The 22539-nt window shown below is 36.8% G+C and overlaps 1 protein-coding gene across 1 annotated transcript in view; it reads left to right on the top strand.

Moving 5' to 3' along the window:
* The first annotated feature begins 342 nt into the window (after positions 1 to 342).
* Positions 343 to 22539, top strand: part of LOC149548253 (uncharacterized) — a 41806-nt gene continuing 19609 nt past the window's right edge. Inside the window, exons 1-3 of the mRNA XM_089792312.1 lie at positions 343 to 805; positions 1531 to 1673; positions 16497 to 16768. Of these exons, the coding sequence (XP_089648438.1) occupies positions 523 to 805; positions 1531 to 1673; positions 16497 to 16768 (698 nt within the window). The 5' untranslated portion in view covers positions 343 to 522. The remainder of the gene's footprint in view (positions 806 to 1530; positions 1674 to 16496; positions 16769 to 22539) is intronic.

The following is a 22539-nucleotide window of genomic DNA, read 5'->3' as shown; positions in this document are numbered from 1 at the left end:
AGGAGGAGAAAGAGAGATATTTAAGGAGATGATGAAGAAAAAGATACAAAATAAGAAACTAAAAAAAGAGTGAGTCAAAGGAGGAGGAGAATAATGAGTCCAAGGAGGAGGAGATAAAGAAGAAAAATAGGAGGAGGAGGAGGATACACTTGTTATTACCTCTCTTCAACTTCATAATATATTAAACAAGATATATATTACTATTGGCACAAGATATATATTACTATTGGCACAACCATTGCACCTCTTTTATGTACAAGTGCTAGTTTTATATTTTATAATATAGAATATAATATATATTTTTTCTAAAATAAAATGAAATTATTGTTCATTTCAGAGAGTAAATTAATCTAAAACAGGGAAGGGTAATTAACTTGAACGACGCGGCTGTTCAGGACGCCCGCTGTATTTTTATCCACTGATTCTTCTGCAATTTTATTTCTCTTTTTTGGGCCAGTAAATGTGGAGTGTCATAAACCAACATAGATCTGTAGTTGGAGATTCAAGTTTTTTCTCACTGTAATGGCAAAACCTGGAGGGGGTGGTGGTGGAGGCGCGATCTGGTTGGGTGTTCCGAAGCAGTGCATATTTCTTGCACTGCTGGTGATTTTCTGCATTTCCACAGCCCTTGCTCTTATTTTCAGATCTGTCTGCGACGAACAACATTCTCACCTTCATCCGCAATTAAGAAGTTATGTACCCGATCAATATAGATCCGCCAGAATGACTGCCGCAACTTCTAATGCGCTGGACTTCATGAAGTTGAAGCTCGTGCTTTTGGTTTCCCATGAGCTCTCCCTTTCGGGTTAGTATCAACTTCTATTTTCGCTGCAGTCATCTTTCCCGTGTTTCGCCAGAACCCTAGTTACTTACAGCCTTAGCAAAGTAAACGATCTCCTGTTAAATGCACTACTTTGCTCAAAAATTGGGTCGATCTTGGGAATGCATTTTAAACGAACTAGTTATAACAAGCGGATTTCGAGATGGTTGTCCCATTATAATTTCTAGATAGTTTCTTTCCAATTTTCCGAAGTCCACAAGTAACAAGGTAAAGTTCTTCATTTAAGTTCTATTGAATGTAGTGTATGACTTCAGGAGAAACAAAAGGAGAATGTAGTATATAACTTCAGGATGACCAAAACAAGAATGTAGTGTGTAACATCAGGAGGACCAAACCAAGAATGTATCTGTAGAAACCATTCTGCTTTAGCTGCCTGAAGATTTGAGGCTTTCATTTTTTTCGTCTCTAACTTGGTCAGGCTTATTCCCAATTTCAGCAGAACCTGGCCATTGCACCCTGTTGCTTGGTAAATTTCTCGAGCGCACGATTTATCATACTTTCGCTTTCCGTGCTTGTGATTTATAATGGGAAGAATCGCCTCTCTCTGCTGCCATATACTGTGATTGAAAGATTTCTTCAAGTTGTTTTATTTCTTTTCTACAAATTTCTCTATTCCATCCAACAAATTTCTACATATGTGCCTTAAAGGCAACTTTTTTTGAGATTGACTTCATGTTTCTTTTATCCAGGTGGTCCGCTACTCTTGATGGAGTTGGCTTTTCTATTGAGAAACGCAGGCACTCAAGTTGTATGGATTACAAATCAGAAACTGGATGAAACTGACGAGGTCACTTACAATTTGAAACAAAGAATGCTGGACAGAGGAGTGATGGTATTATATTCACCCTTTTCCAACTAAAAAGATACTTTACACATATAAATGATGAACTATCTGATGATGATGGTATTATATTCACCCTTGTCTAACTAAAAAGATACTTTACACATATAAATGTTGAACTATCTGATGGTGATGATGATGGCGAGTCCTGTTAACATCCTTTAGACTAGATGTATTAGTAGGTGATATCTTCCAAAAAAGGGCAACTTTTTTTCTTTCTTCAAAAGTTAATAAATTATTGATATGTAACAATATGTTAACCTATTAAATTTATGCTGAGATGAATACATCTTAATCAGTTGTTTTGTTAAATGAAATATATGTCGTTGATCAGAGTCATTTGGTTTTTAAATCTTTGAAGTCAGATACCTTGATATGAGAGGGCAACTGTTATGTTTCCGTCATAAAATAAATAATATATTAAAACTTTGTTTATGGGACCAATTGATTTAACATATCTCGGACCCATTTGTATTTTAATTATTTTAATAGGTGTTTGTCATGTCTTTTGTTGGCACATAGTTTCCTCCTCGATGGGGTATATATGTTGGTTAGATTGAGTTGCTTAGGCATGTGATTTTGGATCGTTTTATTGTACGGTGAATACTAGTTGGAGTTTTGTATTATTCAATATTTTGGAAGTGAAAGATCTTCTCGACTTGGCTATTTTCGGTTCTAGTGGGATTCCTCAACCTATACCGTTCTTTGTTTTACTTTCTCGGATCTAGCACATCGGAGCACCATCTTATATATATATATATATATATATATATATATATATATATATATATATATATATATATATATATATATATATATATATATATATATATATATATATATATATCTTGGTGGGATTGCAAATATTTGTGTTGGCGAATATCTGTGTTTGCTGTATTTGGCATCTAAATATTCCCTCAAGTTTGCACTTGGTTTCAACATTGTTGAAATCACTCTAAACAACATTCAGTTGCTTAGCAAAGGTATCTTTCCCATTGTACGACCCAACCACTATACAACCATCTATCCTCCTTCCTTCGTATAATCATCACATCCCTCGTACATGGTAACTTCTTTGCCACTGTCCACCCTCCATACCCAATGTCTGTCACCTCTGTATGAACATCAACTGTCTTCACCACCATACGACAAACTCCCAGCTCCCATTGCATCTCCATCTCCACCATCGTACGATGTACGGTCTCTTATAATGTACAACCTTCAATCCCTCCAACTCCCTCCATTTTGTATGCCATAAACACTCTATGCAAACTCTGTATAGGCTAGGCTTAGTACCTCCGTACGCCACAACCAACCTCCATTCATATAGTCCTCCCCTTCGCACACCTTCTAGACTTGTAGTGTCCCTCCAACATACGCTATATTGCGCATGTCGGCAGCTTGGTAACATTATAGTGGTATTAGAGCTAGTGATAGTTTGTGGATAGTGAATGAAAGTATATAGCTGGAAATGAAGGAGATTCCACTCAGTTGATAGAAGAGGAGATTCCCAAGAACCCACTCTTGCTGAAGTCATGGCACTACTGAGGGAGCTTACAAGGAATCAAGCACATATTAACGATACTTAGCGGCTTATGAAATAAACTTTGCAGAAACTGGATGAAAGTAAAATATCTAGTGATCAAAATGGTCATAGCGACGATTTAGTTTCTGGAAAGACAAATCCCCATTCAGCGCGTTGTCGATTGATGCAACAACATCCTAGGGAAGTCAGCAATCCTGTATACAAGGGCTTTGAGCTTAAATTTGTGGAGTTATTGTTCGCGTGGTAGGGGATGTGTTTGAGACTTATTGGGCAACCTTGTCCTAAGTGCATATAGAGTTTGGACTAATCGTCTTGGAGTTAGAGCTGTTTTGGTGGCTGCTGGTCACATGTTTCTAATTTACTGACAGACTTTGGAGATTGTTTCCGCAAGCTTCGATCCGAGGCAGTTGGCATGTGCGCTCTTGGATTTAGATAGTTGGATAGCACGTGGACCTATGCCTAAGGGCATATATTTTTATGTGGTCTTTTGAGTTAGTTATGCATTCTCAACTTGGGGTCTGTCCTAAGTATTTAATTATTTCCTGTATCTAATGTTTGTAGCCAAGCCGACATGTGGCCTATTTAATGTGAGTGTTTATTTAATGTCTATTATGCTAGGCTGACTTGAGGCTTGGTTTAGTATAAGTAGAGGATCTTGTTTCGTCTAGAGTCATATCATTCATCATGGAGAAGAAGAACAACTGAGAGGAGCAGAGTAGCTAAGTGTGGGTTTGGGAAACAAGAAGGTTGCTTGTTGGCTTGTGAGTACAAGTCTAGATTCTTCTTGGAGTTTCTTCCAGAGTGTGGTTCGGGGCTAACCAGTGGTTGGATCTTGCGAGGTCTTGCAAAATTACTATTTTAATTGCTTATGTAATTGGCCATAACTCGGAAGGCCTTACAGCTAGGCATGTTGAATGAAAACCTTATGAATCTATTCTGAAATTGATGTTATTTTGGATCAAAATCTCTGTGTTATTGTTTGTATTCTATTGTGTGGTTAATTTTCGGGGGTTAGGACATCTCCTTTGAGGATTCTTCTACCTTGTATTGCGTCATCGACCTTTCATGCCAACTTTCCCTCCATGAATGGAGGTGTCACACAGAGGAAGGGAACCAATCTTTGAAGAAGTTCAAGAACAATTGTGAGAATATTGGAAAATCACAAACATGGAAGGGGATATATCATACAAAGATTACATGGAATTAAAAATGAGATATTCCGGTGGTGGCAACCGAGGATATTGAAATGATGATCTCAAAAGGAAGTTAAGTTAGGTGAATCTTTTGCCATTTGATGGATTTGAATCAATAACTGCATAGGCATGGGTAATGAAGGCCAATACCTACGTCTAGCTCAACCTGATGCTAGAAGAGGAAGCAAATAAATTTGCCACACTCCACCTGGAGGGAGTGGCACATGAATGGTGGCATCATGGTGTAATTATGTTGGGACATGACCAAGTAAATACTTATGCAAAGTTCATCGAGAAACTGATAGATTGGTTTGATGGTGAAGACCCAGAACTCAATTTTAAAGAATTAGCACAATTACGGCAAATGGGATCAGTTGACCATTACATCACCGAATTTCAGAATCTCTCCATATTGGTTACATGCATCTCCGAAAAGAGACAAATAGTATTATTCATGGATGGATTGACATAACCACTAAGGGATTGGATAAAAAGTTTTAATCCCACCACCATCTTGGAGGCTATTAAAAAGGTATGAAGTATGGCATCATCCGCATTTCCCTCTCAAGGTTACTCTCACTCCATACCGCTGTTGGCTCCTAGGGACAAAGACAACAAACCCTTGCTGAAGAAACCTTCGTTGGATGAAGCTACTAGATAGGATTATACAATACATCGAGGTCGTGTCAGATGGCGAGGATAAATAGGAGGATTTATCCATCGAAGGTGATCACCAATAGGAGGTCCCCAAGGACGTTAGCCTAAACTGTACAAAGAAGATCACAACATTGGTACGACGCGAAGGAACTATCACCCTAGCCAGTAGCTTGAGATGTACAGTTTTCAAGGTATAGGGAATCCTTTAGGGACAGAGGGTCATTTAGCATATCTTAGACCCTTTTTAATTTTAATTATTTTTGTAGGTGTTAGCTGTGTCTTCTGTCGGCATGTAGGTTCTCCCTTGATGTGGTATATATGTCTGTCAGGTTGAGTTGTTTACGCATGCAATTTTGGATTATTTTATTGTATTGTGAATTCCAGTGGGAGTTCAATATTGTTTGCCATTTTGGAAGCGAAAGATCTTCCCTACTTGGCTATTTTTGGTTTCGGGGGGATTCCTCACCCTATTCCATTCTCTGTTTTACTTTGCTTGGATCTGGAAAATCGGAGCACCATCTTTGTCTGTAAATATATATTTCTTGGCAGAATTGCAAATATCCATGTTGGCAAATATATATATGTTTGGGGTGTTGGCGTCCAAATATTCTCTCAAGTTTGTTCTTGGTTTCAACATCGCTAAAATTGCTCCGAACAAGTTTTTGTCTCTTGGTGAAGGTATCTTTCCCTCCGTACGACCCTACCACTGTATGACTATCTATCCTCATTTCTTTGTATGGTCATCACATCCCTCGTACGTGGTAACTTCTTTGTCACCGTCTGCCACCGTCCACCCTCCATACCCAATTTCCATCACCTACGTACGGACTTCACTTGTCCTCACCACTGTACGACAAACTCCCAACTCCCATTGCATCTCCATCTCCACCCAACATACAATGTATGGTCTCTTACAAGATACGACCTTCAATCCCTCCAACACCCTCCACTCCATACGCCATAAACACTCCATTCTCACTCCATATGGGCTAGGCATAGTACCTCTGTACGCCAAAACCAACCTACATCTGTACGGTCCTCCCAGACTTGTAGTGTCCCTCCAGCATACACTGTATTCCGTAATTGGGCAACTTGGGAACATTACATCAACCAAGCTTACTTGTAACTTATTCCTTCACGGTGAGATCATTCATATTTGAGCAATGCCACAATCTTGTGATACTTGAAATGTAGTTGGAGTCTGTTAGACTTTACAAGATGAAAATTGAGACTGTGCACTGTCTCGCAGAAGTTGTCTTTTATGAATTAGGAGGTTCAAGATCAGATTAATTCCTAGTTTGTTGGAACACTACAGAAATCTTAAAATAGCTTTTTAGATAAGATCAATTTTATCATCTTGATGATAGTGGCATAAGTAAAGGATATTGCCATATTAGATCAATAACCAGAAGTGATTGGGAAGATGACATAATTATCTTGACTCTATGAATTTTAGTAAGTTGTTAGCATATAACTGAGTCAATCTAAAGGCAATATATTTCATCACGTTCATTATTTCTGTTGTGATTCATTCTACTTTTTCATAATCATTAACACATTGTTGAATCTAACAAAACTTTCTAACATATCGATTGTAAGTCATTTAAGATCTAAACCTCTTGATTGGTGATGCACAATTTCATTGGAATGAAAAAGTCTTTTCAGATTATAATATTGAAGTACAGAAGAAAAGTGTTTAGTCAAGTCTTGGTTTCAAATCATTTAATGAAATAGATCTTGTAGTATTGTGCTGTCAATTTGGTTATACTTGATCTGGGTTTTCTTGACCCGTCTAATTTATAAGCAATGTTTATTGTAAGTTTGATGAATATGTATGAATTATGAGAAGATATCATTATATACCCCTGTTTTGTTTCGGTGGTCCTAAGTACCAACTGAATTTATTTTAAGATAGAAGAGTTTGACAGAATTTGTAAATCTACACAGGGACATCTTGTTCTTAATTCTCAGTCATCACATTCGACTTTCCAACCAATTCAGAGATAATCAGAACTCAGTGGTGCCATTGATATCTTAAATTTTAAAAAACTAAATAACTGAAAAGTTATATGTCTGTGGATTCCTAACGCTTGTAACATCGTCAGAAAAATTGACATTCAAGACATCATTTTGATTAGATTGGGTCACATCTACTAGAAAAGTATGTAGTCAAGCCTTGGTTTCAAATCATTTAATGAAATAGATCTTGTACTGTCAATTTGGGTATATTTGATCTGGGTTTTCTATTCAAGTCTAATTTATAGGCAATCTTTGTTCTAAGTTTGATGAATACATATGAATTATGAGAAGATATCATTATATACTCCTGTTTTGTTTCAGTGGTCCTAATTACGAACTGAATTTATTTTAAGATAGAAGAGTTTGACACAATTTGTAAATCCACACAGGGACATCGTATTCTTAAATCTCAGTCATCATATTTAACTTTTCAACCAATTCAGACATAATCAGAACTCAGTGGTACCATTGATAGCTTAAATTTAAAAAGCTGAATAACTGAAAAGTGGAATGTCTGTGGGTTCCTAATGCTTGTAACATGGTCAGAAAAATTGACATTCAAGACACGATTTTGATTAGATTAGGTTGCATTTACTAGAAAAGTATGTAGTCAATGGTTTCAAATTATTTAATGAAATAGATCTTGTACTGCCAATTTTGGTATTCTTATCTGGGTTTTCTATAGCAGTCTAATTTAAAAACAATGTTTGTTCTAAGTTTGATGAATATGTATGAATTATGAGGAGATATCATTATATACCCCTGTTTTGTTTCAGTGGTCCTAAATACCAACTGAATTTATTTTAAGATAGAAGAGCTTGACAGAATTTGTAAATCTACACAGGGACATCTTATTCTTAAACCTCAGTCATCACATTCGACTTTCCAACCAATTCAGAGATAATCAGAACTCAGCTGTACCATTGATAACTTAAATTTAAAAAGCTGAATAACTGAAAAATGGGATGTCTGTGGGTTCCTAATGCTTGTAACATGGTCAGAAAAAATGACATTCAAGACACCATTTTGATTAGATTGGGTGGAATCTACTAGAAATTCAAATTCTAAATTTAATAATCAAGACATTTGGAATCCTAGAACCTCATAGAACAGAGCTAAGCTTGAAAATTTGATATTCTTGTTTTGTTCAGATTTAAGGCTGTCACATCACTGTAGTGAGTATAAATCTTAAGCAAGGAGTGCTGACATTAAACTTAAGGACAATTGAGAGGGTACAGATCTTTATTGGATAAATACTGATGCATGACCAGTTTTCCCCTCCAGAATTTCAAAGCACAGGCATGACACCTAGGGTTGTACTATCATCCATGTTACATTGAGATAGAACACTGTACGTTGGCAATCTCAATAAGAGCAGAAGTTTGAATTCTTTGTACATTACCTCCAAAACATGCGAGTACAACAGGAGAGAAGAAAGGTTAGAGTTGCATTATTTTCATCCACTTCAAACTCAATATCAACATTTCCAAGTGGGAAAGAACTCGAGGCAGAGGGGAATATCTGCTTGACAGATATTGCAAATCAAGACCAGCAAGATTCAATAGTTTTTAATGGCAGACTGGGCCTACTAATACAACTATTTTGAATTCTCAAATCCTACTTTGCGATTGCTAGGTGAATTGATTCTATGTGGCCAATGATATGATGTTTATTCTTATTTATTTATATTTCTTGGACACGATGTTCTTAATCTTGACATCTTCAACATGATTCAAGTACCAGAAATGTTTTACTATCTAATGTAAATTCATAACAGTATGCAGAAATCTTAAACAAATTTGGTAGGTCATGAACCATCTGTGAGGAGGTCTCATGACGAATTTATAACTGGATGCAGAAAAGCCATATTAAAATTTTGTACGCTATGAACAAATTGTTAGATACACTAATGGACATGCTCGCAAACCTTTTATGCAAGACTACCTCCATCTTCTAGTGCCTTTCCATACTAAAGGGATTTAGATCTGGTGATCAAATTTTATTGTTATGATTCTGAGTTAAACTATGCATGGTAAAGAAAATGCCATCCTTGGTAAGGAAACTTCGTACTTTCAAAGGAAGAGAACCTCTCCAAAGTATCACAGTGCTTTGAAGAGGATATGAAGCTATGGGGAGTGTCATCCACTGAAAATCCGTCAATATCATAAAAAACAAGACGCTCTATTTTTGATTGATGGTATTCATGATAGTAAGGATATACTGAAATTCATGCCACTGCGTAGTTGTAAATTATGGATATTAAAATGAGAGTATGTATCTCACAGTTATCATCTTATTTTTTTTGTCATGTGACAGAGATTACATTTAATATGAAGATGAAAACTCTTAACCACAGGCAATTATGGTAAGTTATAAATATTCAACAACAAATTATAGCCTTCTGGTGTAAATGGTTCAGTAGAGGTGGGACATGGCTCACAAATATGAGAACAAGTTGAGAGATTTTGATAGGAATTTTGTTAGTCTGTTCCACTTCAAATCATCAAACATCTACCATGATGTCCAAGTGTGAGTGCAAAAGGACATCATGTAGTCATTTATGGTTTTACCACTAACCATGGAGCATAACGAGCTCCTTTGCACATCATCCATGTCGATGTTACTCTACCCTTCATGGACAGCATCAGAATGAGACACCTTAGAGGACAGATAGTGTGAATCCCTACAATAAAACTGTGAGGTATTAAACTCAAGTAATCATAGCGATTTGGAGATGCCTAGTTCAAGGTCTTAGAACATTATTGCAGTGCATTGACAATATGATTAGAATTAGTATGAGAGACCTCCACCACATTGCATGGATATATTGGTGCAATAGAATTACAATTCAATAGAAGGCTTGAAGCCATAACTCATCACATCACAGACATATTTGCACAATAACGGTTCAAGCACAATACACCTACAACATCAAGTTCAAGCTAAGTTTATTCACAATCATCATGACTATCACAAGGTAAATAGAGCAAGCGGATGATTTGACTAGAGGAGAAATGTGCCCCTCATGATATTGGAGAGCTAAAAGAGGAATACTTACAGCATTACAAAGGCATAAACAACTGATGCATTCTCATGTTAATTGTGCAGTGTGCCTATTAATTAGGCTTACAAAGGGAAGTATCATAAGGTGAATAGAGCAAGTGATGGTTTGACTGAAGGAGATATGTGCCCCTCATGATATTGGAGGACCAAAGGAGTAATGCTTACAGCATTACAAAGCCATAGACAACTGATGCATTCTCATGTTAATTGTGTGGCATGCCTATTAAATAGGATTACAAAGGGAAGTTAGATTGGCAGATTGTGAAATAACCTACACAAACAAAAAACATTAAAATCACAATGAAGTAGTTAGAGAGCTTCTAATTTGCTCTAGCTATATGAAATTGCTCTTGATCGAGAGTAAAAATATATCTCATTGTAGTTAGTCCAATCCAACTAGAGTTAATATGCCAAAATAGTAAGAAATTTTGAAAGCATTAATAAAGAATGGCAAAGGTTACTGTCCTTCGACATATTGAAGAACAAATTCTGCAACTCGTCAATGTTCCTCTTGTGGCCTGGACACAAACACAAATGGGCACACACTACAAAATACAAGTCCATTGAATGGTAATAATATAAAGCAAACTACCCACAAGTTGACAATACATTGACTCAATAGTTATGAATTATTGTTTGTTGAGAGATTTATCCCAACTTTTATAGGTGTAGATGACATATTACATGCACACATCTTGAAACTTTGCATAACAACTTTGTGCATACTTAGTATGTTATACAAATATGACATTCTTAAGTTGTTGAAATTCTACACCTAAGCAAAAATGTGGGGGCCTAAGACAAATCATTTAATAAATAGGACAAAGGTCATATTACAGCTTTTGATCTGTCTTGGCTTTGATTTCGGTAATGTGGTATCATTGACATAAATTCCCACTTTCACAATGTCATCACCAATGTTTTATATATATAGACTTGGATCAAAACCATTTCTTTTGCATCCTAACTCTTGAATGTGTAAATTGGTTGTTGCTTACTGGAGTTTGTACAAGGACTTAACCAACTTGCAAACCAAAACACTTAAACATGGAATCCTTGTAGTTGCAACATGTAGACCTTTGGCCAATCTCAGTTTAAGAAAATTCTTTCGATGCCCATATAGTACACTTCCCATTTTAATTGAAAAATAATGGAGTATTTTTTATCAAATGATTACCATCCTTGTATCAGTGGACACTGTCTCCTCATTGTCCACCCCTTCTTGTTGTGCATATTCTTTTGCGACAAACCTAGCTTTCTACTTGTCCAAAGAAACATATAATTTACATTTTTCCTCTTATGGGGGGTGTAGATATTAGGAATATATAGTTATCCTTATGTAGGTAGCTAATGTCATGTGTACGCTTTTACTAAAGGTACGTAAGTGCCACCATTGCTTGATTGATTCTTGATTGATGGTAGTTAGGTGCCATCGATGTCTTAGTCAAGTTCAGTTAATTAATCCATTGATTGAGAGTGACTAGGAGTCAATTTTACATCTTCTTAGACTATCCTCTCCTTGATTCTTGAATCCAATAGGTTTATATATTTGTAAGCAATCGCTTGTATTGTATATTTTTACATCCTTTACACTGGAATAGGTGTTATTCACATTCTTTATCAGTTGTCTATTTTCTTTTAGCTTACTGCAACTTGTCTCCTAAAGAGATCAAATTTCCACAATCCAAACTCTTTACACAATCAAATCCAGATACAAGTCAATGTAATTTGTCTCCTCTCGCCTAGATATTGGCCTATGTGATTAGAGCTTATTGATACTTACAATCGATGATGCTATGCATGTTGTTGATAGGCTTTTGGCATTTTGCAATTGACAAGTAGCCTTTGCTTCTATAAATGCTTCAATGCTCTTGCTACATCTACAACCTTTTGTACATGTTTGGCCTACATATATTTTGCATTTCTTTGTCAAGTTCCTTTAGTTGTTGAGGAGTTATGAGTTAAGCAATATATGCCATCTCAACTTGCAAATAGGTGAACTGTGATGCCCTGTCCTTATTTGCCCTAGAATCACAATTACACAAACTAGGGTTAGGGTTACATCTTACCAATTAGGTATTCCTTTGAATATTGTGATCCTGGATTTAAATCTTGCATTCACGATATAAGCAAGATATACAAATATACGTCTATATATCCATTTATTGATCACATCATAATCATAAACTATCAATAACATTATGTAAGCATACTAAAAATTGGAGGAGACACAAGATAGGTAATGCCATTTCTACACTAAGCCCAAGAATGGATGCAAACTAGAGTCCACTTCATGCTTGCTTAGTGGTTTGCCTGTACCCGCTTTCCTTATCAATGTCTCTTCTTTCTAACAGACACATGCCACTTTGCAGAATTTAAGTTGAGGCTGTAAGGTTTTAACTTTTTTTTTGATTGTATGTAAGTGTCCATTTAGTCTCCATACATGATGCAAGTGTTCTGTTGGCCTCCTCACACGTGCAAGTGCCCATATTGGTTTCGTCACATGATCCTTTTACCATCCTCTTATGAGGTGGGTTGTGGACAATTGAGCCATCTCATATTCTATGGGTATTTATCTCTCCATACTCCATTATATATATATATGGGCAGATCTGATGTAAACTTAGCCTACCAATCTGCAGAAGTATGCTTGTATATAGATGTCTAATGATCTTGTGAATTGCTTCAGTCCTTGCTTTTCTGACTTGCTTCTGTGTTCCTGAAGATGGTCTTCACAGATATGATCTTGCTTATGTAGTTCAACAGTTTGATTAATATAATCTGTTGAATATCTGAAGCCTCTTAATAGTGTTCGATGCTGATGGGATGTACTGCTGTACGTCTCTACTTGCTAGATGATGTTCTACCTGTCATAGCCCTCGTCTATTTATATCTTATTACTCCTCGAGGAGTGGCATCTTTTTAGAAGGGACATGCTCCTTAATTTTGAATTTTCATTCAATTATCTAACCTCTTTTTTCTTAATTGCACCCCTTCTACAGAACTTACTTATTATTTGGTTGTGCCTTAATTGCTACTAGTCATTGTCTCTACTTGTTGTGGTCTTGAATGACTCTTGATCACTATTTAGTTTGGATTAACAGATTGTTGCCTTTCTTCTTATTGTTGTTGGAATATTTCACTGCCTTAGATCCTTTTTTAATTCCTAATGGTGATTCCTGTTTGAAATTGAGGTTTAGTTGGCACTTGAATGTACTGTTTATGTGCTATATTGATGACAACTTATGCTTATGTGGTCATGACAGACATAGATTTTCTATATCGCAGGATGATTGTTGGCACAACGAAGTTGGCATGAAAAGTTTAAGCTATGCGAGCTTAGAATTATGTACAAGGATGTGTATAGATATCATATCTATGTTTGCTAGATTTTATGTTGAGTTCTGGGTAAGTTACATTTCATTTGGTGAAGACTGGTAGCAGACTAGTGTACAGGAAATAATGTCAGAATAGCTGGTAGCATAATTGCTATATCTTTTTGCGGAAGTGGAATTAATGATAGCGAACTTGGATCATGGTAGAAGATATGTTTTGCAGCTATGTTTGTGATAGGAAAACTTGGGGTGTATTCTCGAATGGTCATTGTTGTGAAACATATAGTATGTTTTACTGACAGCCGACTGGGTTGAGGAAACATTTTGGTTATCATTGTAAAATGTAATAATTGTATTGTAATGTTGGGAAATTAACATAATATTTGTAATGAAGCTTATGAAGGTGTGTATGCCTTAGCATGGTTCTTTGTAATTAAATGTACACTGGGGAAACTATAATAGGCCGACCTGATCAATTTTTGTGAGGATATAAAGGAAAGTTGTTTTCCTTGGTTGGACATGAGATGTATGATCATTGTAGATATTGTGAATGCAAGCTTGAATGCTGGATGATTAGAGCAGACCATAGATTAAGTTGGTTGTTTGTGTTGAGATTCAGAGGAATTGTTTTGTCAAATAAGTTGCAGATCAGTCAGTTCACTTGATTTGGATTTGTTATTCCGAAGTTTTATCGTCACAGTTGCTAGAGCATTTAGATAGCTGGTCTATTTGTTTCTTTATTAACATTTAACAGGGTTAGAACCTTCTAACAAGGGTTCATGTTCTCCTAACAGGGATCTGTCCTCTAACAAGGACCGTTGTACTGAATTCACTATAATTGGCTCCTAATAGGGTCACAACCTTTCACAAGTAACTTATATATTAGTACACTATCTTGGGGGTGCCATTCCCACCAGGGTTTTCCCTTTTATCAAGGGTTTCCCTAGTTAGCAAATCATCGTGTTATGGTCTATGGTTTTCTCTTGTTGTGCAGCATTGTTTTGATTGTTGGAGTTGAGATTTATGACTTTGGATTTAAGTTCAATTTCATGAGAAGATATTATTTGGATTTTGTCATAATTGAATAGGATCATCCAATATATTTATTATTTGTCTTGCTTGAATATGGGCGTAGATAGCTAGGTCTCCCTGTATTAAGTGATTTTGGTATTATTTTTCATTTTTACCTTGGTTGGCTGCTAAGGGAATAATGCCTATAATTTGGGTTTGTTAAGCTATTCCCCTAAGATGGCAGGGACATGACAAAAACTCCAAAAGTTTTGTGTCTACGAGCATTCTTGGATCCTACTTCCATTTGCGATTACAAAGATGATGTTGGTGGTTCTTCTGGCCCGAATATTAGTAATTTTACTTTGTATTCAAATATAATCATATCTTGTGTCTTTCTATTCTAGTACTTATGTTTTATAATTTATTTTAATTTTTCATTCCCATTAATCACTTCTGTTTATTTGTGGACATTAATCTGTTTTGTATTTTTCTTGTTTGGCAGTGGAAACTTATAAGGAATATTCTAATGAAAAACTATGAAAGGAAAGAACCCAAAAGATTTTTGTAAATAAAATTGTTACCATAAATTCATAAACTTGAAAGTGATTCTAAAGATCAACACAATGGAGATGAGATTTTTGAAGGGAAAAATTAAGAAAAAACCCCATGTGAATTATATGAATGAGGCAAATGCCTAAAGAATGAAAGAGAGAGATGGAGCCATAAGCTCATTACAAGAACTACATAGTGTGCGTGCGTGTAGTGAATGAGGTAGGAGCATCTCTTATATAGAGATGAGAAGAGGAGTTATTTAGTAACTCCCATGTGTATGAATGCCACATTCATAAGTGTGTGTGCCAATGTCATAATCCTCATAAGAACGAATAAATTATTTTCCTTAATAAAGGAATTACACAAATAACATGTCCTCACACATGGACTAGAGGACAAACAAGTGACATGTCCTCACACTTGTACTAGAGGACAAAAATTACATAAGGGATACCTTGGTTTATCCTATTAAATAAATAAATACAACCAAAGAAAGATTATTCATTCTAACAAAACTAAGTTTTTCTATCAGAATACTGTATGGCCTGTATTGTGTAGAAGGATGTTGAAATACTTTTGAAACAATAATGTTCATAAATGTGTGACAGCCTGAGAGGCCAGATGACCTAGCCCATATTATCTAGCTAATGTCACCTGATCTCAAGTATGTTCTTGTTATAATGATATTATGAGAAGTCATCATGTAAAATCACAGATTTGTAGGCAATAGATTAACCGGTTTCTTTGAATTTGACGTTTAATTTCTTTATCAAATTATTGAAATAAGCTCTCTTCATATTCTGCCAATATTTGTTGAAGCTCTTTTATGGGTTTTTATTGAACAGATTGATTTGTAATAGTTGATTAGCACTGCCATTACATTTGCAGGATATATATTTTTTGTATAAGTACTTGGGCATAGATATGAAGTAGGATTTAGTGTCAGAAAAAAGATGATTTGTAGCACACAGTCTCGCTAGATAATAATATGGAATATTTAACCAAAGAAAAATAACCAACTTCATCTTTTCATATGACGCTTGCTTAATTACTAATTTCTGTTTGCTTCCAACTGATATGCATTAATAAGAGATTATGCTATTTCTCAAATATTAGAGAAAAATGTTACAGCATTTCTTGGATGTCCATTATAATCATAATCTCTTGCAGATAATCAGTCTGAATTTTAATTGTCATACCCTGTTAGTATGCCACTTTTCATTTCTTTGATGTGGTCCTATACATGTTTCCTATTTATCTCGAGTCGCTTTACTATCTAATCTTTTTAAATTTTATTTTTTCTGTATAAGCATCTCTTTCATGTGGTTCTTTATATATTATATGTACTCTCTATCATGAGTAGTTTTCCTATCTAATGCATTCTTTTTCCCCTGTACAAGCATCTTCTCTTATATTGATTGTTGTCTTTCCACATCAGGTTTTGCCAGCAAGGGGTGAGGAGGCTGTTGACATGGCTCTGAAAGCAGATCTGGTTATTCTAAATACAGCAGTTGCTGGGAAGTGGATTGATTCTGTTCTCAAAGACAATACCCCACGTGTATTGCCTAAGATTCTTTGGTGGATTCATGAGATGCGTGGGCACTACTTTACTCTGGAGTATGTCAAGTACCTACCAAATGTTGCGGGTGCAATGATTGATTCCTATACCACAGCCAACTACTGGCACAATAGGACTCGGGAACGACTTGGGTAAAGACTATTTGCGGCAAGTTTGCTTCCTTGTTTGAAAACTTGATCTACTATCATTTGTATGGAATAGCAGTAACTATTTATGTACTACATGTTTTTTTTCCCTCAATGTTTTAAATTTAAATATTAGATGTATGATATTTTCTGACAATAGTTCTGCCAAGAGAAATGCCACAAGCTTATTGGATCTGTTATATTAGAATTAAGTCTCTTTATTTTTTTTAACTTTGTCTTTCGTAGATTTATTTCTATTTCTAATGGTCACTTCTCTTCTTTGTTTTCATATTCTCTCTTTGTTTAATATGGAAGCTCTCTTTCTATTTCTCTCTTCAGAATGTTTCTATTTCCTCTCTTTGTTTGTTATAGAAACTTTCTTGTGTATACTTGTATATATAGATCATTCATAATCTTTGTTTAATAACGCATTCATTATTTTAACATAATATGGTATTAGAGCTATTTTTTTTGAAAAATAACAATTTCATTTCTAAAATTTTTTGAGTTATTTTTCGAAAGAATTCTTGAAAATCTTTAAATTTTCATGAAATTTTAGCCTCATAAGATTTTTGACATCCTTTGCCTAGGTGTGTTCAAAAATTTGTTTGCAGGGATTTTTTCTCCAAATCCAACTAGGGTTTCTTTGTGATCATTGCTTCTTAGAATCACATGTTTGCCATGCAAGTTTTTTGGGAAGCAATATTTTTTGCATGCACAAAGTCTTCTTGGTGTTGTCACTGTAACTCTTGGATTTTTTCATGTAACTTGAGGCCATGCCATTAATCAAGTTGATCTCCCTTAAACACTCCTTTGCTTGAAGATACATTTTTCTGGTCTTTTCAGCATCTAGGGCATGCGTAGCTCCTTTATTCTGTGGGTAATAAGGCTTTCAACCATCATTTTGGTCATTTTTTGTGGCAAACGACTCATTTCTTTTTTCCTTTGCCTCAAGTTCTGGTTCGTCCATGTTTGCCTAGGGTTTCTGCACATTTTGGCTAGAGTTTTCCCCTTCATTTCAAGTCGAAAATTTATTTGTTAGCAGTTTCCTTATGGGTTTTTCATAAGCTCAACTACATCATGTTGATGTTAGTTTTGTACCACTACATAACATATAGCAATTGAACATTTGATATGGGATATCAAATCCTCAATTCCTCTCTTGAAAAGTTAATACTCATCAAGACATGAGAATAACTCCAATGTTCCTTACACTTGTGGATACTAACTTAGTTATCGATGTTATTTGCTGGTAATCACGTAGGCAAGCTTACTTTATTCTTTCAAAGATAACTTGGTCTTTGGTGGAATGATGGTGATGGTGATTAGGTGTGAATGCTAGATGATGTTGGTGGAGAAGGTGATGGTGATGGAGGGTGAATGGTCTTATGACTTGTGCCTTTCTAACTCCCTTCTTCAAAATTCTAACTCCTAAAGTACTTGCTATTCTACTCCTAATCCTATGAATGGAAGATTAGCAAACAGACAGGGATCGAATCTAATGAAAGTTAACCGGCAGCTCCACCTTCATAGATGCAATGATTCAAAGGAAAATGAACTAGTTTACCATACAAGGCTTCCCAACAAGCCGCTAGGATGCTAGTGGCCTAGTTATAAATCCCTATCAAACATCCACCAACACTACCATACAACTATTCATCTACTTTACTCTTTACTTAACAACTTGAAAAGAAATTTTACTCTAACTATTTGGAAGTAGAAACCATGCAACAATACCAAAAGTTCTTAATCACCATGCAAGTCACAACAATGAGAAAGAAAAAGTGATTTTGGCATTAGCTTATGCAACAATTTTCTCCAACCATCACAAATGAGAGCAAATGGCCTTATATAGAGGCCAAAATGTACAACTGACGGTAGAGATAAAGAGGCAAAACCGACAATCCAGATTGAATCTTAAAAACCCTAATTAGGGTTGTCACCCCATCGGCCAATGAGAAGACGCCACCTCGCCAATGGACCAATGAAAAAAGTGGAAAAGTAGCAACCAATGAGAAGGCACCAAAATAGTGGCCAATCAGAATTAGACACTTGTCCTACCTTAGAAGAAAGAGAAATTGCCACTTGGGCTTACATCAAATGATCTTCTAATATAAATCTCCCTGTTTCTTTCGTTCTTTTAGCCAAGGAAATGAACCTAGCTAGCCTTTTGTTGACTTCCTCCATGGGAGGGCAAGGTGTATGCTTTATCTTGAGCTCAGCCGATTTCATGATGCTGCTTGCTGCCTGTAGTGTCTTCTCATGGTCCTTCTCATACTCTTTTGCATATCCGATAAAGGCATTGAGGGAGGAAAGGGTGCCCAAATGTTTCTTCTTGATAGCAACCTTTCCTAACTCATTTAATCTTGATCCAAGTCTTCTCTCATCAATGTCCTCTTCTCTGATGTCTTCAAAATCAAATGCCACCCCAACGTCGCTCATCATGGTTGAAATGGAAGTGTCGACGCTTAGGTTGTGCTGTGCAACTACATTCTGTATCTCCTCGAGTGTTCTCAATCTGGTAGTCAAGGCAACAAACCAAGACTCAACCGTACTCAATCCTCTTTCATCAACCAACTTGGCCCTTTCCAAATATTTCTCTGGAAGCCCAATAATGCCTGTAGCCTGGGAATAGTTAAATGCTTGACTGGAAGGAAATCCTTCCACTCCTCTTCAAATATTCTGAATTTGTTTCTGACAGTCACTAATGATTGGAATGTTGTTGTCGGTAGAAATTGTGTAGCTGACGGGCTCATGTTGTCGGTAAAGATTGTGTAGCCAAATGGGTTTATGTCCTTCTCTAGAGCGCGGACCTTCTTGCTACTGTTTTCATCATCACTGCTATCCTCTCCTGAGGACGCGTCATCATTTGAGTCGGAGGAACTATTCTTCTTCTTTTTCATCCTTCGCTCGCTTTCCAAGTTCATCGCTCTGTTGTATGCTTCTGTGTATGACGAGGGTGGCACAATTTTCATCTTCTTCCGCAACTTTGGGCTTAGGCCTTCCATGAACCATCTTTTCTACAGTCCATCCGCCTGCTTATTTTCCATTTTACTTATCAAATCTTTTAATTTCCTGGCATAGACGCGGACAGTTTCATTCTTCCCTTGCTTCGTATTGTATATCTCGCGACAATTTCGTTGTCGTCGCGCACCAGTTGAAATTCGGCAGTAAACTCCTTCTTAAGGTTTGTCCCAAGTGGTTAAGTTCTGGGGATTTGCATCGGCGAACCAATCAATTGCAACACCTCGTAGGGTTGCTAGAAATTGTCGGATCCATTCATTTGTATCTATTATGCCATTTGCCCTCCAAATCGTTTCGCATGTTTTACAGTGTCGGAAATAGTTCATACTTAGACATGCATGGCTTAATCTTTGAGACAAGCATATGACTACTAGCAGGATTGACCGGGTATATCTAATAAATGCATCCCTTCCAAGAGTCGGGATTTGGTGCACGTATTAGCTCTAGAATTACTATGGTTATCCGAGTAGAAAAGTACCATCAAAGAAACTTTAACTGATTTAAATGGTTGCCCTGACTGCTGCAACAACAGGGTCCGAACCTGCGTGGGCATAGCCCAACAAATGTCAAGACAAAGGAAGGCAAGAAATTTCGCCCATCTTGGATTGTATCATGGATCCAATCGCTGACTTCATGTAGCTGAGTCAATATCTCTTCTAGGTTACTCCCGTTGTCTTGAGGAAGGGCTGCCTTGTGCAATTGTTGGATAGGCTGGCAATCTCTCCAATATTTGTTCTCGGCCTCCAAGTTTATGATCTTTTCATTTGCCTTCCTCAACCTTTCTCTGATTGAAGCTATACCCTCCTGGATCTCCTCACACTCCATGTCATTTGTGCTTCTTCGCAAATTATGCTTCACTATCTCATATTCTTGGGCCACAATCTCATCCAATGCCTTGTTGACTGTTGATATAGCAATTTGAACCTTTCGGTGACCATCATTGTCGCTCCTAATTAGCTGACTTCATGTAGTTGAGCCGATATCTCTTCTAAGTTACTCCCGCTATCTTGAGGAAGGGCTGCCTTGTACAACTTTTGGATAGGTTGGCAATCTCTCCAATATTTGTTCTTGGCCTCCAATTTTATGATCTTTTCATTTGCCTTCCTCAACCTTTCTCTGATTGAAGCTATACCCTCCTAGATCTCCTCACACTCCATGTCATTTGTGCTTCTTCCCAAATTATGCTCCACTATCTCATATTCTTGGGCCGCAATCTCATCCAATGCCTTGTTGACTGTTGGTGTAGCAATTTGAACCTTTCGGTGACCATCATTGTCGCTCCTAATTACCTTTGCCACCGTTTTTGCAATCTATTTTTGGTTCTCGCTATCACCCTTCTCTATTTATCCTTGGATATCTTCCACTGTTTGGGCAGTTACTAACTCGCCTTTTGGCATAAGCATTTGCCTTAACCATAGTGGTGCGGTGCATCTCCCCAAATCTGGATTTGGTTTAGCTAACAAAGCATCACCAATGGCCTCGGGCACCTGACTCATTTCCTCAAATATCAATCGCCCATCTTCTTCTTCACTAGTAACTGCTATGTCATCTCCACGTTGATTTTCTGAGAGAGGAGAGTACTCGGTGCTATTACTGTAACCACTTGACTCTAAATTAGAGCTCACTTCTAGCGCGGTCCTTTGTTCACTTGTGTTATCTTCTTGGCCTCTAGCCTCAATTATACTTTCCCTTGACGACGTTGCGTGCTGTCTCTTCATTGGAGGTTTTGGATGTTCTTTACTTTTCTTAACCTCCAAAGCTCTCTTCTTACTTCTAACTGTTTCTTGTTGCCAGCTACTTCCTTCACCCTTCTGTCCGACTGATTCTAGTAGACCCTCTTTTGGCTTCATCTTCCCATAAGTAAGGGGTATCCTTGGACTTTGTAGTTTCCTTAACTTTTCATTATACCACGACTCGGTATGCAAATCTACTGTCCTTGTGACTGCTTCCAAGGAAGGATCCTGATGATCATCTCGATCTACTAGATTCAACTCTGCTCCTTCTACTGTATCATAATCTTCTCTCAGCACATCTGCATCTTCCAGTTGATTGGGAATATCAGGGCCTCTTAATTTGATATTTTTCATCATGTTCACCAACAACCTTGAGAAAGCTAGCTTTCTCACATGAAAGTATTCCTTGGCATTGGCCCAAAAGTCTTCTATAGTGGGAACATGTTTAAATGCGTTTCCATGAGATACCTTGATAAGATAATTAGGATCGAATCCTTGCCTTGCTTTGTGCCATCCTAGATGATACCATTCCAATTCCTTCTTCGTAGCTGCAAAGGCGACATGATTGGGGCAACTATCATTGCCAATTCTGAATGAGAAGGTAATCCCTGTCTTACCTTCGAGTCTTATTATTCTGTCATAATGCTCAAGTTGCCTAGCCAATTCCATCAAAACTACCTTGTTAGGTGGGTATCTTGGAAGCCTCTTGGGACAAACTGTACTTCCTGCTACTCTAATGTAAGTGAATTGCGAAAATTGGATAGATCAATTCCCATATTTCTTTATCTTCACTTCTGCTTCCGATGAGAGTCTCCTAGCAGGTGTCCCTTGTAATATCCTTACTGTCTTCATGGCAAAGGCGTCACAAAACATTTTGTAATCTTTGTTGTTGTGCAAATGAAGTTGTGGATAGCATTCATGCACCAAATATTGCCTCGGCCCACCACCAACTTCTCCTAAGGCCTTAAGTCTTGGACTTTTATACAATCTAGCAATTAGGTAAAATAGATAGGATCCCAT

This window comes from Cupressus sempervirens, chromosome 7, assembly GCF_028749045.1.
Source record: "Cupressus sempervirens isolate cs-2001-9-10 chromosome 7, ASM2874904v1, whole genome shotgun sequence".
Taxonomy (NCBI): domain Eukaryota; kingdom Viridiplantae; phylum Streptophyta; class Pinopsida; order Cupressales; family Cupressaceae; genus Cupressus; species Cupressus sempervirens.
This window is presented reverse-complemented; position numbering and strand designations above follow the sequence as displayed.